This window comes from Thermomyces dupontii (genome assembly GCF_041956625.1).
Source record: "Thermomyces dupontii strain NRRL 2155 unplaced genomic scaffold VTN31scaffold_1, whole genome shotgun sequence".
NCBI classification, from domain to species: domain Eukaryota; kingdom Fungi; phylum Ascomycota; class Eurotiomycetes; order Eurotiales; family Trichocomaceae; genus Thermomyces; species Thermomyces dupontii.
Genome location: NW_027192307.1, coordinates 261,364 through 283,463, shown reverse-complemented (window position 1 = coordinate 283,463; position 22,100 = coordinate 261,364). Strand labels below are relative to the sequence as shown.

The following is a 22,100-nucleotide window of genomic DNA, read 5'->3' as shown; positions in this document are numbered from 1 at the left end:
GAATTAAGTTTGTGATCTGGATTGAAATTTGAAATACCTGCGGTAACTACTTAGTTAGTCCTCCGAGTACCAGACGGAGTCGTTCGGAGAGAGAAAGGAATGGTTGACACCGGGCTCTCCAGGAATGGCGTTGATCTCGCCCCTCAATCGGAGGCTCCTTGCGGGATCCTGCATAACTACGAGTATTCCCCTCCTGGCCCTGACGGTCAGACTGTACGAGTACATATCCGTACTCCGTCAGACGTAAGTTTTGCACTGGCGGCCTAAGGGCTCAGGCGCTCGAAACTTCGAAAGTTTCCAGGTGACGTCCTCCGTACAAAGTCAAGACCAACGACCAATGGTTGAACGGACGGACTGCCGAGATCAAAGACAGTTTGATGGCGCCTATGAACTTGCGGCGATCGACAGAGAGACCAGACGACGGAGCAGAAAGCCGACGTTTTTTTTTTTTTTCGACACCTTCGGAATCACGACAGGACACGAAGAGAGATCAGAATGACTGATTGGCTGAAAATCGACCAGGGCGTGATAAACCCGAGAGAGCCGAGTTGGCGGTGTCGTCGCAATATTGGGAGTGTGCCAGTGTGGCCCTTGGCCTTTTGGGATCAGCCAAGGCCCCGCCATTTGTGCTCCATGCTTCTTCCTCATCCTCGCTCCTGGCGCAATAAATCAGTCAAACCTTCTCGTAGGTTAGAGATCATGAAGAAATAGTTAGTTAGGTTAAGTAGTAATTACTGATTGTGGTGACTTGGAGCGAACCGCGGATAGTACGGAGTACGGACGATGGCTCGGACCGCAGCCATACTTAACCATGGAATGATGGAACACGAATTGGATTGGGACCGTGGGAAAAGGGCATCACTTGGGCAGTTGTCCGCTTGGTGATTAGTAAGCTAGTTAGGGTACGTGACGTAACGTATTATTAATATTGGCACATGACCTTCTCTCGTCTTCCAACTTCTCCCACACTGCAGCTGCTTAGTCTCCAGCAACAGCACTGACAGCAGTGCTGTCGGTGCTGCATAGACGAGCATTCTATTACGTACAGCTAGTTAGCATCAATGGCATTCATGCATCTCAACTTGTCATCACCGTATCAGAAGCAAGTGTTCGATTCATCCGAGTCCTCCGTCGTTCAGTTAGTTAATTACTACTCGTACTGATTCAAAGTGTTGGCTGTTGGGAGGCTGGGAGAGGGAAAGAGAAGCATTATTGGGCTGCTTCCCCTTTCGCTCTGCGGCAGCGCTGTTACCATGGCCTCGGAGACACCCAAAATTTAGCGTCTTGCAGCCACCTCCAACTTGTTCCTCCAAAGCAACTTATTCATACTCCGTTCATAACCGAGACTCCCAGTACCAATAAGTTACAGTAAGCTTACTGTAACTTACCAAACCGCCAGTTGCCCGAGGCCTCAGGCCACCCTCAGGCGCTCGGTAGGACACAAGTGTACTAGCGTAGAGGCTAGCCCGATCGGGCTAGCTTGTTGATGACTCAGCACCTCCGTGTGGACTGTGGACTGTGGACCCGTGGAGTTGCTGAATCGAACGGGGAGGCCCTGAGCCCTGAGAAACTGAGGCAACCCAAAGCAGGATTGCAAACTTCATTTGATCCCAGTTTTATGCAGTCGGTAAAGTCAAAAGTGATACCGGAGGCATGATAGGCTACCTGGTGGCTGGTTCTGTGTTCTGACTCCTGAACATGTGGATGCTCCGTGCACAAGGATCCAAATTAACGGTAAGTTTTGCCATTTACAGGTAGGGTTAAATGGACAACAATCACTCCTCCATACGGGGTACTCCGTATCTCCAATACAACTAACCTATACTCCGTAGGTTACCCTAACCTATTCTCACCGAACATATCAACACGGGCCATGAATTCCCAAGACGGGTGATCCTCCTGTGCGCCTCCGTGTCCGACAGTTCTCCGACTCTTCTCCAGAGGGGAACTTTGCCCTGATGCCATTCGTCATGGAGCTATGGAGGTCTGAGGTACGAAATAAAGAACAGGCCCTAGGGAAAGAGCGCACTAAGGTTACTGTGGATGAGGCGATTCCCCTCACTTGCCCGTTCGTCACCACAGTGCTACGTAGCCCTCCTGGACGTCCTGGAGCTTGTACGATTACGGAGTAGATTGATCTTCGAAAGGAGCAGCTCGAGTCAAGCCTGGTCGTCCAAACTGCAAGGGGACCAAAGAAAAGAGATCTTGCATGATATCGACCAAACGCACCCCGACTTTGCCCATGGCCACATGCTGTCATCCCTGGACTCCCGCTGGACTCTTGGAGTTTGGAGGCAATGTCCGTGCTCTTCTCCGTATTCCGTACTCCGTACCTACTTACTCGTATCTACCCCGTGACCCAGAGTCTTGGTGACCCCAGCCAGACCTCGAGACTCTCAAGAGGCTCAGTCCACCCATGAAAGTTCAGTGCAAAAGGGTTCCGCTAACATCCGTATCCGCTCCGTCGTGTTTCAGACTGCCGGGCCTCCAGCCATTCGGGAACCAGCGTTCTGGGTTTTGGCTTCTTCATTCTTCGTTGCCTTTTGACTTTTTGCACAACAAGCTCCAGATTCAGGTGACAAAGCAGGTACCCTTTGGACAAACATGCAAGATTCGTGTTGGACCTGTTTTGTCCGAGGAACTTGAGTTTACAATCGCCGAGTCATCGGAGGATCCCGACCCGCTGTACGAGGTACCAGTCAAGCAAGTAGCAGTTACTATCCTTTGCTACAGAAACAGGCGCCACCTGATAAGTCGGATTTGGGAACTCTGTGGTTACGACTAAGCACTGCACTTTATCAGACTATTCACTATCGCTACTGTGGAGTATCATCACTAAACTCGTCAATAGTGAGGCCTATGGATTCTCGTAGTCGTCATGGATTTCATCATGATTATTTGCGCCATGTCTGCAGTGTGGGCGTTGCAGCTTTCCCTGTCTTGCAGTTTGGCAACAGCAGCCTGCAGAAACCTAATCGAACCTCCTCCGTACGAGTCGGCCATACAGAAGCATCGATCAGAAGTCAGAAATGAGAAATGTCTTCGATTCGATATCAAACAGTTGCGAAGTTTCCTAACGAAATTTCCACTACGTTTCCTTGACTGCGGTCGTATGTCAATCATCGTGATTGGCTCCAACGCTATCATTAGTAAGCAGTCTAGCCGGTCTTGGCTTTTCTCAACCATAAAACTCAAAAGCGCGACAGGCAGGTTTACTACACATTAACTACACCGGAGACTCGTAAAACTCGTCAACTCGTTTTCTGCCACAGTGCCACTTGCAACAGAAATTAAGACATCAGATGGCATGAAGAAACACTCTAACCAGCCAAATTCTCACATCTATTGGAACCATTCAAATGATATGAATCTGAGCAATTGCCCAATCAGACAGTTCCCCGAAGTTCTCCGTACTAACGGTAGATCAGAAAGTCTATCAATCCGTACTGAGTGCTATTTTCGGGGAGACTCAGGTCAGGGTTCAGGATCTTCAAGTTTGTCCCGGTGTTTACTTTTTTCTCACACTTGTAGTCAGACCGAAAGTTGTATGTAGAATGTGATCTGTCTATTCCTCGACAAGTCCCCGGAAATCATCCAATCCCAGTCGTTTTTCGGTTTTTTTTTTTTTTTTTTTTTCTTTGGTCACCTACGTACAAAAGTCAAGCAGCAAAAGACGGGTATGAAATTCATCCGCCACCCCCGCTACTACTAATACTCCATACAATAAACCATCGCACTAGAGAATACTGTCTGTCAAGCTTGATTCAGCCACAAAAAGTCTTAATAATTCAATAGTCTGCTCTAAAAAGAAGGGGGCTAAAGCATTTCCAAACCACTACTGCATTGCTACACAACCTTCAATCGATCAATCAAACAAGCCCCCTTTTCATATTTCAGCTCGAAGCTTTGGATGAAGAGATGCGGAGAATACAGAAGTACTTCTCTCTTAGTAACCTTGAGGAAAAAAGAGTGCAGACAGAGTTGCTGCAACTAAACCTTATCTAGACGATCCATTCCCCATCAAGTTTAGTGAGTTTGACGCGGGGTAAATATTATCCAATCATTTGGCACCTACGTCAAAAAATCGGAATGAGCAAACACGGGGTCACATCTTGATTGCAGTTCGTCAGGCAAGGGACTTTTTTCTTTTTTCTTAATTCGTTTGCTGGATTCATTTGTTGTTCCTCAGAGGCAAGAATGCTCATTCCATCAGGGTGAACTGATTGCATTGGAGGAAGGCTGCAGGACAATATCCCAGACGTCGAGCGGTGGCCTTTACTGTAGGTATGTACTCCGTACTGTAGTCAAATGGCGAAGCACCGAGTCCTCTCGTTGGCAGTGTTAGTGATCAGGTAGTACGGAGTACATTACTATGTACTGCCTGAAAAGAAATTAAGAAGTTGACCGAATGATGCATGATGTTGCGAGCCACGTGGTTGACTGTAAAATTTCAGCGAGTTGCCATGTGGCAATCGAATTGATAATTCGGCAACATGAATATTCCAGGAGAGACGGGCATTCTTTGCATAACTACCTGTAGGTACAGTAGGTACGCAGGTAGGTATGTATGGATAGGTATCCGTTTGCTCCATCTCAATGTCCAAGCAAATGAGGCATGGACACCAGTACTTAATGCTCAGAGTCGAAGTAAGGAAAAGAACTCGCGACCGGAGAACTACTGTTCAGTACCCCATTAGAGCAAAGTCCAAACTAAGAATCTGAGTAGCCCATGGGTGGCAGCTAGTACACGTTGTGCATGGGACGGCAAGCAGATCAAACTGAGAGGTTCGTCAGTAGTATATCCGCACAGAGACGACGAGCGGCCATAGACCATTTCATTTCAATGCAGGAAATCCAACAAGAATATCATTCACTCAAATGCTAGACATATGCAATTCCTGTACCCGTGACATGTCATTGCATCCAATCTATTTGAAAAGCGGATCCAAAACTGAAAAAAAGGGAAAGGAGAACTTCAGTCATCGCAATAGATCATCGCATCAGATAGTGAAAGACGCTCCAGATCCCTCGAAAAATCTCAACCCGATCTTCCTCCCGCAGCAGATCATACCATTTCGTCCGTCGCAGTGTCAGCACCTGCCACTGGTCTCCCTTTGGCTCATTGCTCTGCCCCGTCGTCAACATGTCGAGATACCGACGGTGCACGCGCAGGTGCACGATGGCCGCATGGTGGTTGAGGCTCGACACCATGAAAATCTAGATTTTTTTTTCCACCGGTCAGCACTCAAAAACAATAATTCCAACGGGAAGCTTCAGAGCGTACATCGTCAAACGGACTGTCCTTGGTCTTGCCAATCTGCATGTACCGCATTTTCTTGTCCCACAGACTTGCCCCAGGCTGCAGCTGTTTCCATCTCTCACTCGTGCTCAACTTTCGCGACTGTGACGAACCAGACCGTCGTGACGAGAACGACCGTCGCGGCCGCTTCTCAGGACCGGCTTCGTCCCCATTTTCCGCATTTTCAGCCGACTCTTCTTGGGCTGCATCGCCCGTGACGCCTTCGTCGGGAACTCCACCCCATCGGGGAACCGTGGTCCACCATTTGCCCTCGCCAGGCCGGACTTCCACGGTACCCTCTCGTGCCCGCTCCTGAGCCGTCAGTAGCATCGCCCCCACCTCGCGGATGAGGTCGCATTGCTCCAGCTTGCCCCGGCCTGGAGCCTCTCCGGGCTCTCGGAAGGCCACCTCTCCGCGACATTGCGCCAGCAACAAGGGTCCTTCAAGAATCCCTTTGCGCGCAAGTTCCCGTTCCCGCGGCGCTCGCCCCGCTATCAGGTTCTGTCGCACAGGGAACAGCAGATTGCGGATGGAGAGTCTGGGGGGCAGGGTTGGCATGATGATCTGGCACATGAACGGCCAGGCGGCCATTTCCAAAAGACCGCGGATGGCTTCCTCGCGGGAGTTCTCGGGCATGTCTTGTCCGGCGCCGATGCGTCGCCCCTTGTAGACTCGTTCGTACTTTGGCTTCCCCTCGGGCGGGTTGTCAACCTCCATTGCATCCGTGTTTGATTCGGGACGGTCCTGCGTCTGCTCTTTTTCGTTTTCCGTGGTCGAAGATGACGAGTCCGGCTGCACCGGTTTGTCGTAATACTGATCAAGTTCGGTGTCCCAATACAGGGAGATCTTTTCCAAACCCGTCCAGAACTTGCGTGACTGGGTCAGACGGACTTTCGACCGACCGGGCCTCGGTTCCATCCGGCCGACTTCCCGAAATGCATCATCGTTGTCGTAGCGTAATTCTTTGTCGCACACATCGTATTTCTCCCGGGAAGGATAAGGCAGCCCATTGCTCATCTTGGGAGCGGCATCTCCTTCCGGCTGTTTGGTCGTCTCCCATGGCAGCGGAGGTAGGCCAGCCTGTGCGTCCTCGGGAACAATCTGCGATGCCGCAATCTGCTGCGACACCACTTGGATGTTGAACCACTTGACATGATTCTCTGTAATATCCTGCGGTTTCCTCAGAGCGAGCAAGCCGCGGAAGATGGCATCGAAGTCAGGGGAGGCATTTGCCTCTCCGACGTTAAGATACTGCGGAAAATCCAACGGAGTCGGCGGCGGGGGCGGACTCCGCTCCTGGTCCGGGTCGATTCCCGGCGAGGGAGCGACTGAGAAGAGTCGTCAGCCAACTCAATGGCATCTTGTCGTTTTTTTTTTTTTTTTTCTTTTTGGCAAACAAGTCATTATCATCACAGCAAATCGCCCACACAGAGGCATGCAGGGAGATTCACACAAAGAGGGATAATTAGACTACCGCATTGACAGGGGAATCGCTCACCTAGACCGCCGACGTATCCAAACATAATGATGGGCGCAAACAAGAATCACCACCCTTTTGCAATCCAGACAATCACATGCTCTGCAGACTCGTCCGCCCGTCCAAACACGCCCGTCAGGGAGGCCACAAAATCCGGGGGATCGACAACAAAGCGTCCCAAGACCAACGACGTTCGGGGACGGACGCCTCGGGGAGGGAACAAGAAAGGAGCACAATGCCAAACTCACCACAGGACAAAAGCCCAAAGCGCAGACTGGTCTTTGGTGGGGAACGGCGCTGCGGGCCGTTGTCTACGGACTACGGGGGGGAGGGGATGGTCGGTCGGGGATGGTCTGGACGAGGAGCTAGGTTACTAGGGTCAAGGCGAAAGTCTAGGGTCCACCAACGAAGATGGATAGATCACAAGAGTGTTTTCCAAGGGTTGTGTGCGAGGACAGAGAGTCTAGACGCTGTGGGAAATGAGCAAACAAAAACTAAGGTAGCTGCTAGCAGAGCAGCGCCGTATCTTTCTGAACGTTCAATAAATGCTCTGGCGACGAGGAAGAGGTGCTGTTGATCGAGTGCTTGAATCATCATACCCCTCCTCTTGCTCACTTTGCGGCCTGAGGCACCTTACACTAAAATGGAAGGAAGAGTCTCTAAAACCAAGCAAGCGCTATGCAAGTCGCTCCATCGGGCCGGGGGGTATCAAGAACAATTTGTCTCACAATGATGCCAAACACCATCATCCATCAAATCCCAACGCGGATTGACCGTCATCAGGGACCGAATCCATGGAAATTTGCCTATGCTATGCGACAAAGGTTGATTCAATGGTTCAATGCGTGAGTGCTCGACAGGTACACTGGAGGTTGATTTGGGACTTTGGTCAGTCTGGGATGGTGTGCCAAGACCATATTTGCCCAAAGCAGAATAAACAATGGAACCAATTTTCGTACTAACCTGCCTGGGAAATTTAGGGCTGCCGTTGCCCCGCATCAGCGGGCACGGCGGCAACCGCTGAAAAAAAGGATCAGGGACTCAGGGACGCGGGGAAATTTTGTTCCGCCTTCCGGAGCCATCTTGTACAAATATGGTATACTTAGGCCTTGGCATAGCACGTGACTTCTGCACGTGAGTTTTTTCTTCTTTGTGAGCTCTGGTAAGGATTCCGATTGGTGCGGCGTAGCCGCTCCTCCCCAGCTTTCACACCTCGGGATCAGAACCGGCCATTCTGACCCATTCCTCAACCGCCAGAAGCAGGACTCGCGCAGGGCAGATCCGGCATTTGGATATGCCTTGCGGCAATTGCAGTCGTCTTCCAGGCCATGCGGCCCATGCCAAGGGCACCCCAGGCGATTTGGAGATGCCGCTCCCTTACATGCTTCGGGGTCTTGCGATCGCTGGCTGAAACGCAGTTGATGGAGAATGGCAAGCAGGTAACGGGATGTGACCTGTACTAGCGAATTCCATGTCCAAAGCTTAATGTGCCGTCAATTGTTTTATGGTAGTGATGGCTCATCATTCATATAATCCTCGACACACACTTGAACGAAATCGAGGCTTCCTTGATATACGAATGTTACTGTCCAAAAGTAGACTGTCCAGGCTGGCTCCAAGGGATTGTCTGCTCTCTCCCCTGGTAATGACATCAGTTACAACCGTTGACGGGCTTCGGTGTACCATAATTCCTCGAACGATTGCCACTGCATCAATTCGATTACCGCTTGGCTCGACACGCGTGCCGGTTGGGACCGTGGGACCGACTGGGGATGTCGGGAGGTTGCCAGTCAATAACAGTACGTCGTCCGCGCCACGGACGACTGCAAGTGGTCTCGGGCATTATGAGAGTCAGAGTGAGTACATTCGCGAGTATCGAAAGCTCTCCTGCTGACGATCCGGTACAGGCAATGCTACCCAAACGACAAGTACTATTGCGAGCGCGCACAGCTCGACTGCTGCAGTATTCCCTGCAGCACCGCCGACACCCGCCACTACGACATCGGCGGTCTCAACTGCAGACTCGGGACATAGTCTCGTGGGACCCGTAGTCGGAGGTACCGTGGGCGGGACGTCCCTTATCGCGTTGGGGGTTGGTCTATGGCTTTTCGCCCGATGGCGCAGAAAACGACTGGCTGAGGCCAGGTCGCGGGAGAAGCTGGCGCAATCTCCCGACGATTCCCTGCCTGAAGTACGAGAAACACACAACGTATCATCTCTTTCCAACGGTCACGCCGGTCCTCCGACCCGAAAAATCGTCATCTCCACCATGCCAAATCCTTTTCTTGACTATCAACAGCAAGCCGGCTACGAGAATTCAAGCAGCGTCTGCAGCACTGACCTCGCTTCGACATCCATACGAGCCACTGTTAACAGTTTGTCTTTCCGCTCCCGGACCGACACAGACGGCGAGGAGCTCTGGGAACAACGAACGAACAGCACTACCACGTACAGTGACCCTTTTGACCTTGAGCGGCCGCCTTCGATAGTTGGCAGCTAGTTTGGGTCAAGCAAGGTACCACGCGTATCTCGTCCCAACGGATTATCACCGCCCCTGGCCGAACATCCAACATGCTTCTCTTGACCCCCTCCTAGTCACTCGTTTGCACCTGTGGTTGGCATCACGTCGCCGTCCTGATTTCAGGAACCAACATACCGCATGCTACGTGTTCCAGGAGAAACTCGATGCAGCATTTCCCTTTTTGCTTTTTTTTTTTTCTCATTCGACCAATCGTCCTGTCCCGATACACGAGGGAACCTTTCTGCCGTCTGGATCTGTCCTCCGCTGCGCATGCCATGCTCAGCTACGGACTGAGCTTTGGTGGAGATGTCCGATCTGGAATATTACCTCCGTCGGATCGCGACATGGTCTCGGCACATGCGGAACCGCGCGGCATTGCAGTTTTGGGACCAGTTTATTGCAAATAATACGCTATTTAATTCTCTGACAAAGATCATAATGCTATGGCAATGGTGACTATGATCGAAGTACTGTATATGTTATGTTTGACGTTTATGTGACTTATGAGATATGTATACTAATTACGTCCAGGAGGAGTTGTTTCCTTGAATGTTGTGTCATACTTGCACCTACTGAATGTTGAGTCTGGTTTCAGTTGTAGGTTGATTTTTAGTGAAAATTGAGCCGGCTTCGGATGATTCAGATGGATCTACAGGCGATTGGGTGAGTGGTACAAAACAGGGGGATTATTAGGGCTGGCTAGGGTCAAATTCCTCTCTCCTGGAATTTAGATCTCATTTCCCTACATTTATACACTTCTCCAGTCGCCACTGATTACCAGCAACTCCAGCTAAATCATCTGGGACAGTGGCATGTTCGGCGATTCTTTGATTACCCTACAGCCACTGGCCCTCTACGCCTGTGTGCGGAATTGAGCAATGAAAAATCGTCTGATCAAGAAACTCAGATACCTATCTTCCATTAAACCATCTCTTCTTGATACACTATTCAACCAACTTCGAGTGTCACTCCGGCACGACAACCACCATCTCCTCATTGAAGTCCATTTCCTTCGCAACGCGCTCCACAACCTCACGCGTATCCTCCCAGTCCACGCGAAACAGGCCAGAGTTGAACTTGCACATGTACACCTTTCCCGTTTCTCCCTGCTCGCGCAAGTCTCGGACCTGCCGCAACAGGTCGCGCACTGCCAAACGTGTGTACACGAGAATGTCTTCTGGAGGCGCGAGCCCCCGGGATCCGAATCCATAGGACGTGAACAGACAGGCGACATAGTGTTTCTTCTCCTCTGACCGCTTCTTCTTTGTCGGCCTACCACCCTGCCCGGCGGTAGTCGTAGCCACAGCCCCCGTTGCAGGAGGAATCAGCAGCGCCGATCCCAGTGGTCGTTGCGCATATCGAATATCTCCGGCCTCCTCGCCGAGGTCGGTGATCTCTGGATTCCTGAGGTGGGATTTACAGTATGTGGCGTACTGGTTGTACGCGGTGGGGTACTACTGCCATTATTGAGTCAATTTGCGATTGCGCCTTTCCTTCCTGTGGACAAAGGGATGAGCTTGCTTACTTGTTGCTTGAAAGCGCGCGCAATGCCGCTGCCCCAGGATCCTAGACAGTTGCATGCATCTGTACGAATTCGTTAGCAAGATCACCATGTTTTCTTTGTTTTTGGAGGATGTGGATGGGATCGGGGACTTACGCACGAGGATGGATCCCTCTGGCGCATCAAAAAGGGAGCCTTTTATCTCGGTGATGCTCATGGTGGATTGATTCCTGGGTTTTCGTTCCCGTTTTCAGCTGAGCGATGAACCGAACCGGACAGTTATGTCTACAGCGTAGGTATTCAGATACTGACTGCAGACGATGGATTTGATGAGTGGTTGATTGAGAGCCATCGCCAATTGCAGCATCCTTTTCTTACTGTATAATATTCTGTATAGCGTTCAGTAATCATTGAGAGATCGTAAGGAAAGACGCGCCAAGTCATGGCGCCTCGGTTAGCACGCGTTTTCGGAGAGTTTTCGATGATTGCACCTTCAACTTGGAGAACTTTCGGTAGGTAGAACTCTGCCGTCTTTTCTGTTTCAATGAAGGTTCGAGGTGACAATGGCTGGCATTGTTGCTGAAAGAGAACCTTTGTTTTGATGGATGCCGCGTTCTTTGTCAATTCAGTTGTTTTTACTGCTGGGGCCTGTATTCAATTGGTGTTATCCGATCTCGGGTAGCCTAGGTACTTCGTAAGTACCTGTACTGTTTTGAACTGCTCTGGGTCCCGACGATCCAACTCAAACGAAAGCCTTTGGTTTTCCACATCCAGTTCATCACGTGCTGGTGGTTACTGTTGGTGATTACTATCCTGCAGCCGAGCGCATCCACAGGCAGTCGTGCAGACGAAGAGGGCAGCAATCTGGGGCTCAATTTCGACCTGAACTTCCCACCCTCTTTCGACCGGCAACCTGTGTTCTGATTACTTGGGTTCAAACTTCGATCCCTGGGGACGGATTACTCTGTGCTGTGGACTGGGTAGATGACCTCGCACATGAACTCCGAGTAAAGGTCAGATTCAATTAGTCTGAACGCATGATGCCTTCACAAGAGCCGCTGAAGATCCTCTCCCTTGGTGCGGCGCCCCAGTTTCTCAGTATTATCTGGTAAGTACTTTCTGCTGACCCTGCATGAGTCGGCAGTGGGATCCTTGGAAATATAATAATGGAGAAGATTTGTGACAAGAACGGTCTTAGTCATGTTCCCAGCCATGCGAGCACTTCGACTTGATTGGGGTCTGTTAACATTATAGCAGTACCATGTCCACTGACTGATCACCCGGTATCATTGCGGCAATGCTTGGAAGATTGCGCAAGCAAGCGGACCGGGACTTCGCCAGGCAGGCGCTCACACCGAAATCCATCGAGAGAGGATCGCCCGCTTTCTTTGCCCGACCTCTTCAGGATGCGGATGGAATGGAAAAGGAGCTGGGGCGCGATCATATAGAGCCTCAACAGCGTCAACAACCTTACTCGGATCCTCAGGCAGCAAAAGAAGTCCAAAGTAGCCGATAATCGCCAGAGAATCCGAAACCTGTTCTGGAAAAATACGATCCTCCAGCATTTCTTGGGCATTGTTTCCCAGTCGAATACCAGTGCTGTTCTATTTACAGGTATAGACATTGTTCAATAGGTTCGTGTTCGGTAGTAGTTTGCACTCATGTACAATAAAGGTATCCATGCCAAATGCGCCATGATCTATCGTGGTATAAGTATAGCACCAACATCATCATAGATCCATTAAAAACTAAACAATCCACTCCGTCTCTTGCCAAAAGGGTAGACAACCACCGCCGAGAGGAACAAACCCACCGTGATGCCGATCGCGACCTCAATCATGCCAAACCCAATCTCATACATGGACGTCTTGGTGTCCTTGCTCGCTGCGTCAAGCGTCTGCTGCGGGTCCGAACCGGTGAGATTGCCACGGATCTCTGCCGCCGACTGCACGCCAGCGACCAGGGAGCCGCTAGCTGCCAACCCGGACGGGACTAGGACGAAGATGGCCGGCAGGATGGCCGTGGCTGCATGTCCATGCCACAGCCGGCTGTACAGATTGCCGAGGGTGCCGACGGTGAAGGCGCCCAGCGTGTTGGCCACCTCTAGGTTCGACTGCAGCCGCTCGGTGCTGAAGTGGTTGACGACGTACCCGGCGACGGCGATGAAGGTCATGACGGGCATCTGCTTCCATTTCCCTTGGTTGATGATGGTCAAGAAGATCACAAACGCCGCCACAAATGGGAACCGCTGCAGGTAAGGGTTGTTGCCGATCAGCTCGCCGGAGCAGGATGTGTTGGAGTTGGCCTTGGCGTCCATTAGGCCGTAGATGGTCGTGCCCACGGTGATGCCGTAGCCCAGGAACAGCGAGTAGATGATGGCGTAGACCATCCGGATCGACCCGGCGATCATCTGCTGCGACTGCAGTTCCAGACTGCTACTGAGCACCAGAAAGCCGGGCAGGATCAGCGCGATGGATGACTGAGTGATGGACGAGAAGCAAAACAGGTACTGCTGCTTGCCGTCCACCACGACGTTGCGGATGCTGCCAAAGGCCCGAGCCAGGAAGGAAATCACCACGGACGCCAGCACCTCGAAGACATTCGAGTAGAGGCTCGAGCGGGGTAGCCAGATCAGTTTCATCACTCCGAGAATGCATCCTAGCATGAAGATGATGGGCATGTCGATGGGTCGCGCCTCGAACGCAAACGGGCCCACCGAGACGCTGGCCAGGCCGTAGCAGACAATGACCAACCACAGCGGGTACTTTGGTGGGCGGTTCATCACCGCCTCCAGCTCCTCAATTGCTTCGTCCACCGTGATCTTGTCGTGAATGATGCTCTTGTAGATATCCTGGGTTGCGTCCAACCGCGCGAGATCCACTCCCTGCTGGACCCGAAGCAGCTTGACCTCCGCCGTGTGCGTCGAGACATCGTCAAACGACATGATCATGAACCCGGGCAGATACAGAAACTGCGCACGCACGTCCAGCGCGCGTGCGGTCATTTGCATGTACTCCTCGAGTCGATGGCTGGGTGCGCCGAACCTCATCAGTGCCCGGCACAGTAGCATCATGTACCGCTGCTTGGTCAAAATGGCGGCGATGCGCACCGTGATGCGTTTCTCCGGATCTCGCTTCAGGTTCTGTTTCATCTCCGCCAGCGCCGTCGGCGTGCCGGGGGTGCCGATATTCAGGCCGGCCCCGACCAACGACAGCGTCGACGAGCTTGGCGAGTGTCGCTGGTACCATTTCGTCTTCTTGGGCGGCGTCACCGCGCCATCCGGGGTCGCATGGCCGCTGCGTTGGCCGTCGTCGCGTCGGAGTTGCAACTTCAACAACTGCGACAGCACACCCTCGCCCTTTGAGGGCTGCTCATTCTCCGTGTCCGAGTCTCCGGGGGTGCTCGGCACCGAGTCCGACGAAAATGTCCGCTGCGGTTTCCGCCGTCGAAATCGATTATGCTGCGAGATCGCCCTCACGATCCGTTGCGCTTCCGCCTCACGCCGATCCTGCTCCCTCTGTCCCGGAATAGCATCGATCAACGATACCTCGTCCATCTCGTCCACCTGCGGTGGTGTTAATGCGTCTCCCGGCTCCTCCGGCCGGCCCAATCTTGTCATCCATTCCCGCGCGCGATCCCGTAGCGAGGCGCCGCGGGTGAGCGGACCGCCATCCTGCCCAAGGCCTGATTTGGCCGTTTCTCCCTTTTCCAGATCGGTGGTCACGCTGTTGATTGCATCTTGCGAGAGTGGTTCCTCCTCCGTCCCCGGCAGCGTCCCTTCCCAGGACGAGAACTTGACGCGCGGGCGGTCGTCGGATTCTCTGTGGGTGGGGTGCGGGACGGCAAAGTCAATACTGTTGCGGGCCGTTACCGTGTCGCCGTCAAGGCTGGTTCGGCGAGAGTCGGGCGGGCTTTGCAAACTGGGCTGCAGTTCAGTCTCCATGGTCATGACATGATGTGGGTTGAGATCTCTGTCCATGACAAAGGGAATTCCACAGCTACCGGACAGTCTGCCGCTGGCAGTGCTGGCTTAATATCGACGGAGGACCATCCTGGTTCGAGATCCACCTGTGACGATGATAGTCCCGTCTCAAGGGAGTGGACTTGAGAAAATAACAGGTTCTCGACTTCGGTGATAATCTCAAACCAAGCCATGGTCCACCCAGCGAACCACCGCGTCGACGGGCGACTATTTCCGCCATCACAATCAATTGCGCGCTGCCAGTTCATTCGACTTTCCCGCCAATTTCAATTGTTTTCTCCCTTCAATGAATCGCAATGTGGTCTTCGACTGCCACAGTCGGTCAGTGAATGATAGTGGGGTAGGTGTGGATCAGTGGGGTTGAGTGGCAAGTATGACGCACCAACCAGAGAACATTTGGGTTTTGTGGATCGGCGATTCTTTTTCCCGGCTTTTTCTAGAACTTCCACGTGCTCCTATTTTTAGATTTAAGCTGTTTACACTTTAGTCTCAGTTTGATCGCATGGTCCAGCTCAAAATGCTGCAGATTTCTTCTGGTTCTAGATCATGACTTGATAGGGCTTATCAAGCTGATTGATGCGAACGGACCGCTAGTGTTATCCGCTGTTGATCCTGCATGAGCCAGGATCTAAGGCAGGGGTCTGTACTACTTTTATTGAAGAGTTCGTTTCGATTCAAACAACAGGCCCTCATGACAGAGGGTGATGGCGCACTCAAGAAGCATCGCACGCTGAAAAGAGTGTTCTAGATGCCCTTTCTCTCTCTCTCTCTCTCTCTCTATTTTTTTTTTTTTTTTTTTAGGTGGGCCATTGTGGCTCTTGATAAGGCACTGCAATGGAAAATCTGTCTGCTCTTACTACTGCGGTAACAACTCAGCTAGCGGTCATCATCTCCAGGAACAGGAAGTCCGGAGCCGAAGCTCTCTAGAGTCTGCACAGCTCCTTATCTCGCATAATCTCGGCATTGACGAATTCATGTAGTCTACTATCTCGCGTCTCTACCGGTATCGGGAGCACTGGACACCGCTTCTTTGCCAGCAAATCCGGCGATGTACGTTGACCAGTTCGCGACCGAGTTCGATGGCCAATCCCAACAACGTCTTTGCAAGCGTGGCGACAGAACGTCGATTGGATGGTGAACCGACTCGACTGACAACTCGAACACTTGGATGAGTGAGTCATACTGAGGACTCGGAGGTTGATGGCTGCCAACCTAAACTGATAAGTTAGCTGGAGTAAAACTGCAGTCAAAGAGTTAAGTCAGAAATCCCGGAATACTCCTGCCGTGAATCGGTATCTGTGTTCAGTTGAGCTGAACATTGCCGAAGAAGCCGAGAAATCACCGGGCTGGTTAAGGCTAAGTCGCGGAGAACCCGAGGTCGGAACACGGACTAGCGGAACTTCGGTCAGTTCGGTGAACTGGCCGAACCGACATATGCGACCACCTCTTCTTCCGAGTTGCTAAATACTTAACAACTCTAGACTACCCTGAGAGTAAATGATATAATTTCACATTTTTGTGAAATATAATAGCCTACTCCCAATTACACAATGGCTTCCAGACTCGCAAAGCAGGCGGTAACACTAGTCGGCGCTGGGACCCAAGGTCGGCGGCTCGCGTACATGGTAAACACACGCCCACGCCTTTCCTGCTGAGTGACGCGACTAACCATCCATGAGTCAAGTGGTCTACCCGCGGCCGGCCCGTCTACCTCGTAGATCAGAACACAGATCAGCTATCCCGCGCATGGAACGACATCCAATTCCTTCGCCGCAGCGACGAGCACGCTGCGATCAACAAGAATGTCGACAAATGGGGGTGTGTCCATGCAACATCAGCCGATGATATGTCTACTGCTCTACAAAATTCATGGCTGGTGGTCGAAGTACGGATCTATTGTCAACCTGGCACACAAAGTGATTCGGTTCGCTTACATGGGTGGCATAGTGCGTGCCCGAGTCGCTGCAATTGAAAAAATCGGTCATCTCGCGCATCGACGGAGCTGCGCATGCCGATACCATCGTCGCGTCCAACTCGAGTAGTTACACGATCACCGAGATCCTGCAGGGTCTTGACCTGAAGCATCGGGACCGGTTCGTTAGTCTGCACTCATACTGGCCTCCAGAGACACCGGGTAAGTTCAAACTCCGTGGTTGGGACGATGACAAACATGAAACTCAACTCGACCTCCTTCTTCTCAACATAAAGCTATTGAGATCATGCCCAGTGCAGAGACCCGTCCCGAGATTGTCCCCCGTTTAATGTCCGAGACCAAAGCGCATGGGTTTGAGCCTTTTCATGTGCGGAGGACATCCACGGGGTATATTCATAACCGGTATGCCTTTTTCCCCTTTGGCAGAAATGACCAGAACCGATTGACGAGAAAAACAGGATATGGGCCGCTATCAAACGCGAAGCTCTGATGGTGGTCGAAGAAGGGGTTGCGACTCCGGAAGAAGTAGATGCCATCTACCGCAGCGTCCTCAAGACGCCCAAGGGCCCTTGCGAGCAGATGGATGTTGTGGGCTTGGACGTGGTGCTCGATATCGAGAATCATTATGCCGAAGCCAGGCCCGGTTTGCCGGAAGGACCGCGGAGATTGCTACAGCGGATGATCGCTGAAGGGAAATTGGGTGTGAAGAATGGGCAAGGCTTCTACACGTACAATAAGAACAATTGAATCAAAGATAGTACTTTCATCAATTCTTGATAGATCAAATCCATCTCTACGAATTGACCAAGAGATCGTTGGCAAAGTTTCCATCTCCAGGAACGCGCCCACATAGCGCAGTACTGTAGTACGTAGTATTTGGACCTGACATCTCTTCATCACTCTAGTCTATGATGACTCATCCTGACCAATTCTTGGCCAATCCCGGATAATTCTTGATTGATGAGGGCTCATACTGATGATCCTGTACGCAGAGTGATGCAGTAGATTGAGAAATTAATCGAACGTACTTGCGATCGTCATGCCTAAGAAGCTGATGATTGGGCCATTTGTGGACAAATTCATTCGAAGTGACCGTAAGCGCGGATTATGCAGGGGTCCCAAGGGGAACGATCACCACCCGGAATACCGATAGTCGGGTCGGGGTAGAACAAGCTGTCTCTAAAAGGATAACTCGTACGAGTATGGAGTACTCCAATATTTAAAGGCTGCCATCATCCTGCGATGTAGTGATCAATCGAAGCTGAGACCGCAGTGAGTAGAGGATTTGCATGCAAAAGCCAACAATCAGTCATGGTAAGCTCCGCCTTTCCGCGTCGACTTGATGATGAGAACTGCCCAATTCTTCACTCGCCGAAATGAAGGTCACTAGTAGCTTAAGATCAGTGGCCTCAAAGATTATCTTCAAGAGGTTCTGATAAGTCGGAATCAAGCACATGTTTTGTCCGGTTTTTTCCTGTTTGGCTCTTGCTAATGGCCGCACTGGATCACAGGCAAAGGGATACCGTTTCTGCGCTGGGCACCAACAAACTAGAGTACCTGACCGCGAACGGTGCTAACATGGAACGCATGGGCTGTGTTGTCGCTAACTTCCACACGGAATGGTATCATGGCCGCGCTAAGCCTTTCCGCAACCTGCCGAACGGATTCAATAGCGGCATGTTCAATCAAGCACGTGGGTCACCGCCGAGTCTCACTGAACTCTTTGAGCACACCGTATTGACAGGAGTTCCTATGGAATCAGGTCCAAGCGCCGACAAAAAGCGACGAGGCGCTAAAGAAGGCGCTCGCAAGCAAGGGAGGGACTGATACGATGATTTAGAAATCATGTCTCATGGCTGACGGCGAAGAAAAAAATATCTCGCTTCTGAGCCGACTGCCGAATGTGCCTTGGGGAACGTGCGACTCTGTCGCAGCAATCGTGTAGAAAAGCACCGGCAGAAGTTTGGACAATGCATTTGCGACTATGTAACTACAGTACTGTGCGGAGTACACGTGTAGTACTCCATATTGCTGGATGAATTGTGATCGCGATTAGCCTGTGCTGAGCCTCGTACCTAGAATCTAACCGAGATTGGTTAGACTTGTAAATTGACCAATCAGGTGCAACGTAGCGTGATTTCAGCCAGCATTCACCCAATGAGCAACCGGGGATCTTGAAATTAATTTCTCTTGCCATTTCGAGGCGATCACATTCCTAATGAGGCGGTGCTCACATTTCAGGCAGGAAACCGCCAAGAGCTCGGCCAACGTCAGCAGAGGTTTGCAGGTTCATAACTCCGCCTTCCCGCTGGTTCTCCAACCCAAAACTCGTATTTCGATAACTTAATGTGATTGCCTGAGCCCGACGTCAGCCGAGTTTTTTTCCTTGTGCGACAGATCCTTTGTTTGTTGTCTTCGAGTGAACCTCTTCTGCGCGATCGCATTTTCAACAGTTTCTTCTGCTCATCATGGCATTCCTCGAGACGAGGGCAACTCGATGGTCAGTGCCCTTTTGACCCTGATGAACTCTTGTCGACGCTGACTTCCCCCCAGTTATGAGACTGTCTTTGGCGACATTCGCTGCCGCTCACGTTGGCACGAATGGGGGCGATGGGTCGCTTTCGGCGTGATCGTGGGCGTTGCCATCCTGGCGTTCTTCCTGATCGCGTAAGTAAACAACCGCATCTCCGGGGGGAGGGGGGTCAATAATAGATGTGCTCGATGTTGACGATGATCGCCAGGTGCATTAATGCCCGCCGCCGTCGTCGTCGCGGCCTCACCCCGTACTACGGCACACAATGGATGGCACCACAGCATCCACCGCCACCCCCGTACCAGCAGCACCCGAACGACCCTCAACAATCACCACCGCCGCCGCAGTATTCTTCCGGTCAGTACGGGCAACCTAGTTGGGGTCAGACCTACGAGCTACCGCAACAGCCTGGTCCAGCGTATCAAACTCCCAACGATAATGTCTACCCGCCACCCCCGGGACCTCCGCCCAACAAATACTAAGTGGTCTCGTTCTGCGGCTGTATGGATGATCCCTTGTTCTGTCACAAAGCGGGCTGAACGGGTGGCTTTGATTTTGAAATGGGAAGGATATCCGGCGTTGGCTGTCTTTGATGTCTTGCATGATTGCATCATGTAGTCTATGAATTAATCAGCATTATGTACGGCGCGTCTCAGGGCTTCGTGCGCCTATTTTAATGATTGTGGTACGAAGCAATGATCATTCGCCTGTACTCCGAACAGTCTCCTGTCGAGACCTTGCAAAGCGACCGAAGGGTCAGTAGTCCATCTTGGTTTCCACCTTCAATGGCCTTACTGGTCGAAAACTGTACAAAAAGGTTCACCATGCCTTGTGGCTTTGGTTATTTGATTCGTTGGCTCCGGAACAAGGAAGATGAGTCGACCGAATAGACATGTTCTCATCCATGAGAACATGCTTTTTCGTGACAACACTTGCACGAAAACGTAGGTCAGAGGCTTTACAGGAAACACCACGGCTGGTTGTGAGCTTCTATATATAGGCTCGTCTTAGCAATAACCAAGGATATAATGTCGACGCGCCTCCCACCCTTTCTTTTGAAACGTACGATTCACCGCTGCATTCTAATCGTGCACCATTTGGGAGGTTGCCCGGGCCACGGCAGCGGCGGTCGGTTTCTTCGAATCGATGCCTAAGACTTGGCCCAGATGACAGCGAGTTCATTGTCGATGCCACTTTCGGGTAAAACAACAACCCACGCGAAGTCCTAATTCAGAAAGGCCGGAAGCAGTTCCCAGAACGCCGCTTGATGCGAATCATGAGCATTGGCACGGAACCCTCGGAGATGTTGTCACCATCGAAGAAAACTCCCCAGAATGGATCATCAGGGCGTTGAGAAGCACGGTTGTATCATCCATAAGAGTAGCCCGCTGTTTATATGGTCGATTAGATGCCGATAGCCAATACTGCCGGTTCAATGTTGTTCAAGGACAGAAGACATACCTATGAACCTTGTCGGACTGGGAAAAAAGGCGAGCACGATCTCAGTACACACTCGAAACTATGTTGCCGAGAATGAAGGCAATTAAAAGATTCGTTGACAGCCTCTCTGGCAACGTCCCTACTGGCGACGATAGTAGACACAGGGCGGCCACTGGATGCATACATTCTGCCGTGCCTTTTGAGACGAATACGAGCTTCGTCGGTATAGGGGAAATTCTGGCATCTCTTCCTGATTATTGACAAAGAACTGTCATTGTCGGCTTGGGAGGCGTTTGCAGGACGCCTACAGGAAGATCGATCAGTTGCTGAAATTGACGGGATCAACGACGAGAATGCAAAGGTCGAGGAGCTTGTAAAGACGGCATTGAGCCGTGAAAACAGGGGTCACTGGCTCTTGATCGCTGATAAAGCGGACAGCCCAGAGCTTCTCGGCGGCAGCACAAACTTGCTGCCCATTTCTCCTTCAGCCGGCTAGGACCCCTACTGTTCACGTCATGGAACCGTGAGCTTATCGCGCAGCTTGGTGTTCCGGCGCTTATACTTTGAATTTCCAGGTCATGAGAGAGCAAGAGGGCTTCAACTTTCTGGAAATGCATCTGGCAAAGGATCAGATGAGCAATCGGGACTTGCCTCTCGCCACTAGACAATCTTCGGCATATATGGCAAAGAAGCAAATCTCGACGACACGATATCTCAAGTAATGCCAGTCAAGTGATGAAGGCATGGTCGACCTGCTGAGTGGGGAGTTCGAAGACCGGCATCGATACAGGGAGGCGCAGAAACCGATCGTAACGACCTGGCTCCTCTCATTCCGCCCAATTGCTGACCCCATCCTCTTGCTGCCGATTACCTGAAATTCATGTGTTTCTGAGCGAGAAAGCTATTCCTCGGTCTCTTCTCCGGCATGACAATATAAGGGCAGTATGACTTCTTGTCCCTCCAGTGCCCGCCAAAACATTGCCTCTGCCTTTCGTATTGCCCTTTGCTTCCAAGGACGCTTCCCAGGCAAATAACGCTCGCGAGGGTGTTGGGACGGTCACATCCCAGCACTTTCTCTTCCAGCGCCCGCCGATGCATCGACTCTGGGGCGTGATCATCCAGATAGCTTGACGAGCGCCAACAACCTAGACCTCGCTTTTGAAAATGCAAGACAGTACGAAAAGGCAGAGGTAATGTATCGGCGGCTGCGGACGGACTGGAGAAGGCGCTGGGACATGATCATCCAGGGACCCTTAACAGCACCAACATCTTGCTCGAGTCATGGGAAGCAGAAAAAGTACATAAGAGTTGAGTAATTTTGCCAGAGAATCCGAAAGCTATCGCCATTGTAGAAGGACGGCACTACTCCAGCGTTTACTGGGCTTCAGTTTCCATCAGATACCGGTGCTGTGTG

The 22,100-nt window shown here is 51.6% G+C and overlaps 8 protein-coding genes across 8 annotated transcripts; 4 read left to right on the top strand and 4 right to left on the bottom strand.

The window, feature by feature from the left end:
- Positions 1–4,992: 4,992 nt before the first annotated feature.
- On the bottom strand, positions 4,993–6,822 carry VTN31DRAFT_114 (uncharacterized protein; the record flags this gene model as incomplete). Its single annotated transcript, XM_069401164.1, has 3 exons — positions 4,993–5,217; positions 5,285–6,627; positions 6,798–6,822. The coding sequence occupies 3 exons, from the start codon at positions 6,820–6,822 to the stop codon at positions 4,993–4,995; spliced, it is 1,593 nt and encodes a 530-aa protein (XP_069262970.1).
- Positions 6,823–8,421: 1,599 nt separating this feature from the next.
- VTN31DRAFT_113 (uncharacterized protein) lies at positions 8,422–9,276 on the top strand (the record flags this gene model as incomplete). Its single annotated transcript, XM_069401153.1, has 2 exons — positions 8,422–8,632; positions 8,684–9,276. 2 exons carry the CDS (start codon positions 8,422–8,424, stop codon positions 9,274–9,276), a joined length of 804 nt encoding a protein of 267 aa, XP_069262969.1.
- A 986-nt stretch (positions 9,277–10,262) lies between these two features.
- VTN31DRAFT_112 (uncharacterized protein) lies at positions 10,263–11,015 on the bottom strand (the record flags this gene model as incomplete). The annotated part of the gene is made up of 3 exons (XM_069401142.1): positions 10,263–10,751; positions 10,823–10,881; positions 10,955–11,015. 3 exons carry the CDS (start codon positions 11,013–11,015, stop codon positions 10,263–10,265), a joined length of 609 nt encoding a protein of 202 aa, XP_069262968.1.
- A 1,524-nt stretch (positions 11,016–12,539) lies between these two features.
- On the bottom strand, positions 12,540–14,777 carry VTN31DRAFT_111 (uncharacterized protein; the record flags this gene model as incomplete). The annotated part of the gene is made up of 1 exon (XM_069401131.1): positions 12,540–14,777. The coding sequence occupies one exon, from the start codon at positions 14,775–14,777 to the stop codon at positions 12,540–12,542; it is 2,238 nt and encodes a 745-aa protein (XP_069262967.1).
- A 1,553-nt stretch (positions 14,778–16,330) lies between these two features.
- VTN31DRAFT_110 (uncharacterized protein) lies at positions 16,331–17,460 on the top strand (the record flags this gene model as incomplete). The annotated part of the gene is made up of 5 exons (XM_069401120.1): positions 16,331–16,405; positions 16,465–16,665; positions 16,728–16,914; positions 16,989–17,115; positions 17,172–17,460. The coding sequence occupies 5 exons, from the start codon at positions 16,331–16,333 to the stop codon at positions 17,458–17,460; spliced, it is 879 nt and encodes a 292-aa protein (XP_069262966.1).
- A 744-nt stretch (positions 17,461–18,204) lies between these two features.
- Positions 18,205–18,540, top strand: VTN31DRAFT_109 (uncharacterized protein; the record flags this gene model as incomplete). Its single annotated transcript, XM_069401108.1, has 2 exons — positions 18,205–18,406; positions 18,476–18,540. The coding sequence occupies 2 exons, from the start codon at positions 18,205–18,207 to the stop codon at positions 18,538–18,540; spliced, it is 267 nt and encodes an 88-aa protein (XP_069262965.1).
- A 641-nt stretch (positions 18,541–19,181) lies between these two features.
- VTN31DRAFT_108 (uncharacterized protein) lies at positions 19,182–19,728 on the top strand (the record flags this gene model as incomplete). The annotated part of the gene is made up of 3 exons (XM_069401097.1): positions 19,182–19,213; positions 19,267–19,380; positions 19,455–19,728. The coding sequence occupies 3 exons, from the start codon at positions 19,182–19,184 to the stop codon at positions 19,726–19,728; spliced, it is 420 nt and encodes a 139-aa protein (XP_069262964.1).
- Positions 19,729–20,065: 337 nt separating this feature from the next.
- VTN31DRAFT_107 (uncharacterized protein) lies at positions 20,066–20,428 on the bottom strand (the record flags this gene model as incomplete). The annotated part of the gene is made up of 2 exons (XM_069401086.1): positions 20,066–20,236; positions 20,294–20,428. The coding sequence occupies 2 exons, from the start codon at positions 20,426–20,428 to the stop codon at positions 20,066–20,068; spliced, it is 306 nt and encodes a 101-aa protein (XP_069262963.1).
- Positions 20,429–22,100: the final 1,672 nt, after the last annotated feature.